At 32.5% G+C, this 10,873-nt stretch overlaps 1 protein-coding gene across 2 annotated transcripts; it reads left to right on the top strand.

Annotated features, from left to right (window-relative positions):
- The first annotated feature begins 554 nt into the window (after nt 1-554).
- Nucleotides 555-9,435, top strand: LOC107850983 (probable pectate lyase 13). 2 transcript variants are annotated; one of them, XM_016695851.2, is made up of 5 exons: nt 555-1,085; nt 2,015-2,720; nt 2,894-3,085; nt 3,518-3,723; nt 9,096-9,435. In XM_016695851.2, the coding sequence occupies exons 1-5, from the start codon at nt 967-969 to the stop codon at nt 9,340-9,342; spliced, it is 1,470 nt and encodes a 489-aa protein (XP_016551337.1). In that variant the 5' UTR covers nt 555-966; the 3' UTR covers nt 9,343-9,435. The 2 variants fall into 2 exon arrangements, with proteins under 2 accessions (XP_016551337.1, XP_047256699.1); XM_047400743.1 differs by lacking the exon at nt 555-1,085 and adding an exon at nt 1,130-1,311.
- The last annotated feature ends 1,438 nt before the right edge of the window (nt 9,436-10,873 follow it).

The following is a 10,873-nucleotide window of genomic DNA, read 5'->3' as shown; positions in this document are numbered from 1 at the left end:
ACTTCTAAATATAAAAAAAGCACTTTTTTTGAAATAGATCAATTATTCCCCAACTAAATTTTAGCATATTTTTATCAAATTTTTTAGCGACATGATATTTTTTGTCAATTTTTTTAAGCTGACGTAACCTTTATTTTATGTAATAAAGATGTCGCATTAACATAAAAACGTAATAAAAATATGTTAAAATTGAGTTCAAGAGATAATAAGATTCCCATGAAGTTGGCGTGCGTAGTAACTTTCACCATTGTTCAGGAATATTAAATGCTTATCCCAAATTGAAATTAAAAAAAGTATTCAGATTTAAAAGGTCGGTGTGCCTCAATCTTTTTAGCTAATATGATATCTTTTTTCAACTTTTTTAGTTGACGTAATATCTTTAATGTGACTTTTATTTTATATAATACTAATATTACGTCAGTACAAAAATATAATAAAAATATATTTAAAATAATAAAAATAATAAAGTTAAATATGTCGTAACAATTTTGAGCTAGTTGAGGAACACTGGATGGTTACCTCAAATTGAAATAAAAAAGTATTCTGTATAAAACACTTGTGAAGGAAGCCAGACATGTGAGTGGCAGAAGAAGAAGGCAAAAAGAGAGAAAAACAACAAAAGCCTCTTCTTCTCTTCTCTCTCAATCTCAAAACTTAAAAAGTTCCCTTATGTGATAATTTGGTTTTTGGCTTTGCATATACATCACATATAGCCACCATACACAAAAACAGAGTCCAAAAACACACCATTATTATATTTTTGTTATATATTATGCTTAAGTAGTAGTATATACTTTTATTATCTAAGTATAAAGATTTATGTTTTTCCAAAATATTTCAAGAGCAAGAAATCTCTTCCCTCCATTGAGAGAGTTCCTTTTATACAAGAAATAGAACAATTAGTACTACAAAGAATATAGCCTCATTTCAATTGTTTTTTTTTTTTTTTTTGTTATACTTACAAAGATGCTTTCTGTCATTTGCATTCTGTTGGTCTCATTTTTCCCATTAATTATAGTTTCTCTAAATCTTACCCTTCCTCATCAACATCCTTACCCTGAAGCTGTGGTTCAAGATGTACAAAGGTGATATTTCTTAGTTTGTTTGGACTCTTTAAAAATGTTAGCAGATGCATGTTGAATCCTTTAAAAATAGCACATTGAGAGGATCCGACACAGATGCTGTAATTTTTTAAGAGTCCGAGCAATTTAGCATGACATTACTTCATATTCTTATATTTGTTTATAAATTTCGAAAGCATTTCTTTTGAGTCTGAGGGTCTAACCGGAATAACTTCTCTGCCTCACAAAGGTAGGGTAACGTCTGCTACTTTCTATACTTTCCGGAAATACCTCATTTGTGAGATTATACCGTGTGCATTGTTATTGTTGTTTGTTGTTTTTTTGGATATCTCTGTTTTTCCAAGAAAATCCACAAAAGTCTCATATGGGCTCCCCTGTTTTTCACAAGAAAATTCACAACATCCCATCTTTTTTTGGGGGGTGGGGGTTGGGGTGGGGGGTTCATATCTATTTTAGAGCTCGACTAATTCAATTTTGCATCAGGAAGTCCCACATTGACTGTAAAATGCTCTTTATTAAGCTTGCCCAATAGCTAGAGCTCGAAACGAAGAATCCTGATTAAGAATGAAACAGTACTTTATCGCGCTTTTCTGTTTATACATTTTTTTTTTTGCCAACATCCTTCACATTCCCTTCTATCAATAGCTCATCAAAACAAGCCTTGTGATTTAACTCTACATTTTCTTCTTCTAATTTGGTTCTTTCCTGTAACATTATCTTCAATTAGTTAGATTTCACCAAAAAACAAGGTACTTAAATTTTCTCATATCATACCATTTGAGCCATGGCGGAGCCAGATTTTTTTACTAAGAGGATCGAAATATGTATAAGTAAACATATAGGGATTTCAACATGTACATACTTAATTTCGAAGTTTTGATGGAATCCCGAAGCGTCAGTGCATAATTTGTTTTCCCCTCTTTTGTCTACAGGAAGGTGAACGAATCATTTTCCAGAAGACAGCTGTTAGACGCCACAATAAACACCCAATGTCAAACAGGCAACCCAATAGACGATTGCTGGCGCTGCGACCCAAACTGGTCCAAAAACCGCCAGCGCCTAGCCGACTGCGCCATAGGCTTTGGCCAGGGGGCAATGGGAGGCAAAAATGGGAAATACTACGTCGTATCTGATTCCTCAGATACAGACGTAGTAAATCCAAAACCAGGAACTCTACGCCACGCCGTAATCCAGGATGAACCACTTTGGATCATTTTCTCAGGAGACATGTACATAATTTTGAAGCATGAACTCATAGTCAACAGTTACAAAACAATTGATGGACGTGGAGCAAAAGTGCATATAACAGGCAATGGATGTATAACATTGCAGTATATCAGCAATGTGATTATACATAATATACATATATACAATTGTCGTCCATCGGGGAATACGGATATAAGGTCTACACCAACGCACGTTGGACATAGAGGAAGATCGGATGGCGATGGTATATCGATATTTAATTCAAGGAATATATGGATTGATCATTGTGCATTATCACATTGTACTGATGGTTTAATTGATGCTATTATGGGCTCAACTGGAATTACCATTTCGAATAGTTATTTTACTCACCATGATGAAGTTATCCTATTAGGACATGATGATGGATACTTGCCTGACTCTGGAATGCAGGTTAGTTAAATTTCAAATTTATGGTTCAAAATTATTATATTCATTTTGAGTAACTTGATTCTGACTTAATAATTTATACATATCAACATATGACGTGTAAACTTTTGATCAAAGCTAATGAATTTTATCAAACTTGTACTTTCTAGTTTTGACTATGATTTAAATTTTAATAGGTGACAATAGCATTCAATCATTTTGGAGTAGGGCTAGTACAAAGAATGCCAAGGTGTAGAAGAGGATATATACATGTAGTGAACAATGATTTTACAGAATGGCAAATGTATGCGATTGGTGGAAGTGCTAATCCTACTATTAATAGTCAAGGCAATCGCTATACTGCCCCTGTGGATGCAAATGCTAAAGAGGTATTGTCTCTTATTTGTTCGAAATTTTGCTTGACAGAGTTATTCGATATCTGCATTGGTAAAAGATAGCATATACTCTTAAAATTATTCAAAATGCGTCCAAGTTAAATTGAGAAATCACCGTTTTAAGGAAAAAGTGATATATATTATACAAAGCTTAAATGTCACATTCATATGTTTTTTTCAACTTGAGAAAAGACCTCCCTAGATATAACACATGCTTTCCTGTTTCGCTGCCTGATCTTTCATGGAAAATTGACTTTGTTGTAGGGGACCATATTTCAACTTCCCAATTCCTACTGGAAAAACCATATATACCCTCATCAATCAATATTTCTTCCCTTATTTTCTCTCGACCCATCTTTGCTTATTCACATTTGATTTGACACGCCTCTTAAAAAACTATGAATAACAAGAATATTTGTTTAACAGGTGACAAAGCGCGTGGATACAGACGAGGGGGAGTGGAGTGACTGGAACTGGAGAACCGAAGGGGATGTAATGGTAAATGGCGCATTTTTCGTGCCATCTGGTGAAGGAATGAGCAACCAATATGCCAAGGCGTCGAGCATGGAGCCACAATCCGGTGCTATTATCGATCAACTCACTCTCAATGCTGGTGTTTTTGGTGCCCCAAGGTACACCCTACATTCCTCATATTATCACTTTTCATTTAATATCTGCATTATTCACTTTCAAACTATCAAATAAACAATCCCTAAGTAGGGGATGTATGTGACATCCTAAGCAATTTTCATATCAAGAAAATACAGGTCAAATGTTAAAAGTACATTAGAATGAGTTAAACTTTTAACTGATGACATATATGATCCATTTTTAATAGTTTAATGGCATATTTGAGTCTTCCCTTTTAGACTTTAGCTGGGTGCACTAAAGTCATGTAAGCGTGGACTAAAGTGCATACTATCTCATTTGGACTATGCTATTGCATATAGTGGGTGATAAAAGATATAAAATATTCTAATAAAATAGTTGACGTTAGCCAAGTTGGATCAAATAGCACTACTATTTGGTTTTAAAGGAAAAAAAAACAAAAGATGATGACCAAAAGCTTTTATTATCTTTAAACTTCATATTAATTTTTCTATAGAGCCAACCTGCTTCTATTTGTTCTTTCATATTGTCTAAAGAATAGAAAGTACGGTGTATTTTTTAAAGAATAATGAATGTATATTTGCTTTAGCAGAAAGGGTAGAATAAGTACAAAGCTATGATACATGGATCCACGTGATCATAGGGACATTGAGAATCTAAAAACTAAACGCAACCCCAAAATAGAGCTTTGTGATACGTAGTATTTGAGGTGTCTTTTTCTATAGTTGAAGTCCACATAGATTTAACTAAAGCCACTTATCTTTTCCTGCTCGATGTATGATACTTCCTCCGTTAATGAATTATTGAATTTAGACACATATATTAAAGAAAAAAAAATTAAAAATATAAATCTAACATAACTTTTTATTTTTACCCCCAAAATAGAAAGAGTTGACCTTATAATGTCTTTTCAAAAGTTAATTGATTGTCAAATCGTAAGAGCAAATTTGACAAAAAATTCAATGATTCACTTATTTTGAAACACCAATAAATACCCAACAATTCACTTATTTCGAAACGAAGGGAGTACTTATTAAGTAGTGACGGACTCAAAATTTAAGGATTGTGTATGTTTAAAAAGTTGAAACACACATATTAACACCTAAAGCTTTAAGTTTTCGTCTGAAAATCAAAGCACTCAACTATCTTTTTGATTTTACAACAACAACGACAAACTCAGTGTATTCCCACAAAGTGAGATCCAGGGAGGGTAAAATGTACGCAGTCCATACCGCTACCTCCGAAGAAGTAGAGAGATTGTTTTCGATAGACCCCCGGCTCAAGATAAAGAATAGTACACAAGGTCGTAATGAAACATGAAGCAGGATGAGTGGTATAACAGAAATAAGGAATAAGAAATAATAAAACTAGATATCAGAGAAATACAAAATAAGAGAAATATGAGCAGTTCAAAATAGGAAATAAGAAATAAGCCACTCACCTAGTAGTAACATACACTCACATATCAAAGACACCCACCACACCCAAACTCTCCTGACTAGAGACTCCTACTTATGGACACAGTCCTAGGATTACTAACTCGGCTACACAAGCGCTCTCTTAACACCTTGTTACAACCCACACACTCACACTAGCCTTCTACCCTTATTCGTGACCTCCACACCTTCTTGTCTAGGATCATGTCATCAGTAAGTTGTAGCTGCTCCATGTCATGTCGAATCACCTCTCTCCAGTATTTCTTCGGCCTACCTCCACTCCTCCTAAAGCCATTCAAAGTTAGCCTCTAACACCTACGAACTGGGGCATCCGTGCCCCTCCTCATCACATGTCCAAACCATCTCAGCCTTCCTTCTCGCATCTTGTCCTCCACCGAAGTCACTCTCACCTTAGTCACTCTCACCTTCTTCCGGATAGTCTCATACCTAACTATCTTCTTGATTTTATGGGTGTTTTTTTCATTTTATATCAATTTTTATACATCTTTTTATAATTATACGTATTCTTCGTTGGATTTAACGAGTACCGAAAAATCATATTTTTTAACCTAGGTCCACTTGTATACTTGAGGATGAAAAAAAAAAAGACTCTACCCAAGAGATTTGAACCTTAGACTCTAGTTAAGGATGAAGAAGACTTCACCTAGTAAGCTCGAAACCTTTAGTTAAGAATGAAAAGGACTCCATCCAACAGGCTCGAATAAAAGACCCGACTCCACCAAATAGGCTCGAACAGAAAACCTCTAGTTAAGAATGAAGCATACTTCATCTAATAGGCTTAAATTAGAGATCTCTAATAGAGAAAGAAAGAAACTCCTATCAATAGATTTGAACTCGAAATCGCTAATTAAAAAAAAAAAAAAAAAAAAAAAACTCATCACCTACTATAATCCTAAAGGTGATGGAGATATCACTGCTCAGGAATGGGGTCCATTTTTTCTTGGTTTTGGATTTGATCTAACTCGTGGTCTTAATGACTTTTAGCGTCACCAGCCTTACACATTGTCGTGGATCTATTAATTATTTTTTCTTTGTTATAATTCTGATTTTCAAGTCAATTTTCACACATCTACACTAATTTCATGAGTATTTACTCAACCACAACAAGGATTTATTACAAAGAGTCAGAGAATATTTTTACGACTTAAACTCATGACCTCATAATTATCTAACAATAATTTTATCAGTTAAAGCAAGGTAAAATATAGTAACGGAGAATTTTACCTTTTAAAATGAAGTCATAGAGTTTGTTGTCCTTCAAGTGGAATTGTTCTCAAGTATTGGTCATAGGTTCCTTATATATTTTATATTTATCTAATCTACATAAAAAATAATAACTAATTAAATGTAGGGGCTGCCCACAAAGACATGATTGAGTGTTTGGGAGGTGGATCTCTTATGCGGAGACATGAGATTGAATTCAGTCTCTGTCTGCCACTCAGTCATAAGTTTGTCACGTGGGGTTTACCTAGTGTGATTTATATTTTCTGTGTAGTTTTCGAGCTTTTGCACAGTGAATAAGGTGCTCATTACAGAGTGCTCACTCAAAGAACAGAGATTATGACAGAAGTTGTGGGTTTCGTGGAGGGGTCCCAAAAAAATAAATGTAGGGGCAAAAAGGGAATATTAGGTCATGTGAGGTTTAGATTCTCTGAGTTCATGCATTCCAGCCCATGAAAAGCATGGGGCCCCAAAAACGCTTTTTATTAAAGAATTTGGACCCCACCTTTCTAATATTAATTGGGCTTTTCACTTTTGGACTACTTTCCGTTAAAGATAAATGTATGGCCCATATGGCCTAGTTGCTCAATTTGGTATTCTACATTTAGGGGCTAGTACTTGTACATATTAGACTCTCTCTCTTGTGAGTCCGTGTCCGTCGAAAACAATCTTTTTACTCATAAAATTAAGGATAAAAGATTCGTTTAATCATAAATTCTGAAATTAAAATGTATTGAATTGAGTGTTTAAAATTGCGACTTTTGAAACTTAATTGTGTTTAGACATGTATTTTACATGAAGAAAATTGATTTTTAGTGAGTGGAAGTTTCAAAAACTGATCAAACCCGTTTTTGGAACTTGAAATTGTTCTGAAGACTAATTTTCAAAATATGATCGAAAATCTATGGCAAGTAGATTTTTAAAGATAAAATTTTAAAATATAATTTAAAAGTTAAGGTACATTCAATTCTTTTCTGATCTTATTTGTGAAATTATATCGAGAATGTTGTTGTACTCCACTCATGATTGCGGTTGGATAAATAAATTACTTTTTATTTTAGACTTAATTGTAAAATGTCTTTTAATTGTAAAATGCCTTTTAATCAATGTAACTATGTAGGCATATGATTCATTATTATACTTGTAATAATATAATATGCACCAATTTAAATAAATAATTCCTTTTGTAAATGAACAATTTCCTCTTTTTTTTTTTTTTTTTTTTTTTGGATGTATTAGACTCCTAGAAAATGTCACCTCACAAAGACCTTTCGAGTTCTCTAACCTATTAGAATCGTTTAATTAATACATCATTTTAAATAAAAAAACTGCTCATCCTCTTACTGATTTTTAAAAATACTCCCTCCGTCTCAAATTATGTGTCTTCATTTTCTTTTTGGTCCGTTCCAAAAAGAACGTCACCGTTTCTTATTTAGTAAATTTTTAAAAACACAATTACAATTTTACCCTTAGTGGTCCCACTTGACTTTAAATACTATTACTTCTTTTTTTATTTATTTTTCAAGTAAAAGTGGTTTTACTTGATTTTAAATACTATTACTCCTTTTTTAAGAAGGGTAATTTTGTAACTTTAACAAAATTAACATTTATTTCTTAAATATCGTGTCTGGTCAAATAGTGATATATAATTTGGGACGGAGAGAGTAATAATTTTGAATGTGTCATTATCAAAGAAAAATGAGACCCATAATTGGGCATCTTTTCTTGGTGACGCATATATGATATGAAAGCTAAAGTTCTTTGTAAACATCTACTACTATTTGCCCACATGCATTTATTCCAACAGACTATTATATTTTCTATTATAAAAATTTACAAAAATAATAAAGACATTATTTTAGGTATGTGTCTCTCTTAGGGTCGTTTGGTAGAGTGTATTGAAATGTTAATGTTTGCATTAGTTTAATGTGTATTACTAATATCTTGTTTGGTATACATTTTTATCCTATGTATAACTAATGCAAGCATTAGTTATACACTCTATTGTGTATTAAGGTGTGTATTACTAATACCTCAAAATTCATGGCATTAGTAATGCAATGGATCTAATGCATGCATTAACATACTTAAAGACCCTATTACCCCTCAAAAAAAAATTTCCGCATCCTTTCCAACATTTCTATTGAGGGTATTATGTAAAAAAAAATTAAAAAAAATTAGAAATTATGTAATTCATGTTTTTTTTAATACATCGAACCAAGCACTGCATAAGAAAAATACAAGCATAACTAGCACAAGCATTACTAATAATCCATATTTTACATTATTCTTATATACTCTACCAAACGACCCGTTAGTCTCTTTGTTTAACAAATGAAATTATTGAATGGTATGACAGAAAAATTAGGAAGAATTCGAAATTTAAATTTAATAAGTTAAATCTTTAAAGTTGTTAGTACAAAAGATATTGTGCTTTGATCCAAACATGGGAACTTACTTCAAGTGATAATAATCGTGGTTTAGGTTACATATTTGAGTCTTATTCCATGCGAATTAAGCCTGGTGTCTAAATGGAGAAACGTTATATTTATCATACAATTCAAAATCCATAATCCAAATCTTAAATCCATCACTATATACATGTAAATTTTTTAGTGATTTTTTTTCTACATTTATTTATTTATTTATGTTTCATGCTGAAAACATTACGATTCAATCTCTAATTATACATGGCATTATTTTTTTTAAAAAAACAGGGATAATAGTATTAGCATATCATATGGAGGTGGGACCACCACCGGAGCAACCGGGAGTGGCGGTGGTGGGCCCACCACCAACGGCGAAAACGACTTCTTTGGAATGATGTTTGGGAGCGCCACACCACAAAATTTATCAACAACTACTACTATACTAATGTCACTTTTAATTATTTTAGTTTTGTATATTACCAACAACTATGGTGGCCAATTATCATTACAATTATTGTTATTATTATTACTATAGCATTTGATTAGGAGAGAAGAATATTGTTATATTTATTCAAGAAAAAGAATCAAAAGTTATAAGGAAAGGAAATTGGAATTTGACGAAGATGAATGACAAGGGTCACAATTTTTGTTTGTACATAATTAGATTTTGCTGGGAATGTCAAAAGAGGAATTTATGGGTTGTTAAAACATTGTGTCACCAATTCATTTTCACTTCTTTTTAATTAATTTATGTGACGTACTTTTTTTAAATTTGTCAAATTGAAAATAGTTTTATTTTTAAATTTAATTTCAACTCTTAGTAACATGATACTATTTCACTTGTTTTTACTTAGAAACCAAAAAATATCTAGAAAATTGAAAAAAGTGAAAAAGAGTGAGATTTGAAAATAGAAATTGCTTCTGAAATAAAGGATCTAAAAATGAATCAAAGGGATCCACTAAAGAAGATTTGGCTTCTCAAAATGTCAATTCCGATCGCGCTCACAATTGCCTAACAAAAATAGTAAAATGTCTATTATTTTTCGATCAATACTTGACTAGATACGAAATCTACTTTTAACAGAAATTCACAGAAGTATTTAAAGCTTATCTTAAATTATAATTTAATTTAATTTAATTTAATTTAATTGTTCCATCTAAATTGGGATTATGAAGGTGGGTGGGGAAAGGGATTTACTTATTTGATTGAAAGGGAATGTCAAAGAGGTATTTATGGGCTGTTAACTACTACGTCCCACCACTTAATTTCACTAATTTTTTCATTTTCGTCTTGTGGGGTTCTTGAGTACGACTTGAATTGGCAACTATGGGATTCTTTGACTTTTTGTGTTAGGGTTATTAATTAAAGAGTATAAAAATTTATTAAATTTTAGAAAGATAGAGTATGGTTGGCCATGGTTTCATTTACGGATCATACATCAATTTCAGAGCCAATTATGGCTTTTTAGCCTTTTTCAATACCAAACATTTTGATTGGATATGTTCTTTGTTTTCTAGGCCTAATAATCGTATCATTATTTCAAAGACAATTGATGTAATCTCCATGTGCGAGTGATTTGAGGAAATTCTAAACATCCTTTCCACTTAATAATAATTCACAACATTTCAAATTAATTATGCAAGATAAGACTGCATATAATATATCTCTATGATTCGACTCATCCTTGGTCCTCGCACATAGTGAAGATTTTAGTGTGACGGAATGCCGTTGATCTCAATTTAATAATGCAAACTAAGTCACATTTTACTTGTGGATCCACCATGAAGTTTGAGGGTCGGTTTCCCAATCAAAAGAGCATATTATTGTGGATCCACCATGAAGTTTGAGGGTCGGTTTCGCAATCAAAGGAGCATATTAACAATCGTTTGTGGATAGAGTTACTTGACACTGTTTAAATAATAACATTTAAAAAGAGATATATGTCACAACAATGTACAAGTATATATTGGGGGCCAACCCTCTTAGCGCATAACGATATTGATAGATTGGAGAAAGCAAATCAGTAAGAAAAGAATCATAACCAGACGTCCAATTGGAAAATAAA

This window comes from Capsicum annuum, chromosome 12, assembly GCF_002878395.1.
Source record: "Capsicum annuum cultivar UCD-10X-F1 chromosome 12, UCD10Xv1.1, whole genome shotgun sequence".
Taxonomy (NCBI): Eukaryota; Viridiplantae; Streptophyta; class Magnoliopsida; order Solanales; family Solanaceae; genus Capsicum; species Capsicum annuum.
The sequence above is the reverse complement of the archived record's forward strand: the minus strand, read 5'-3'. Positions and strand labels throughout refer to the sequence as shown.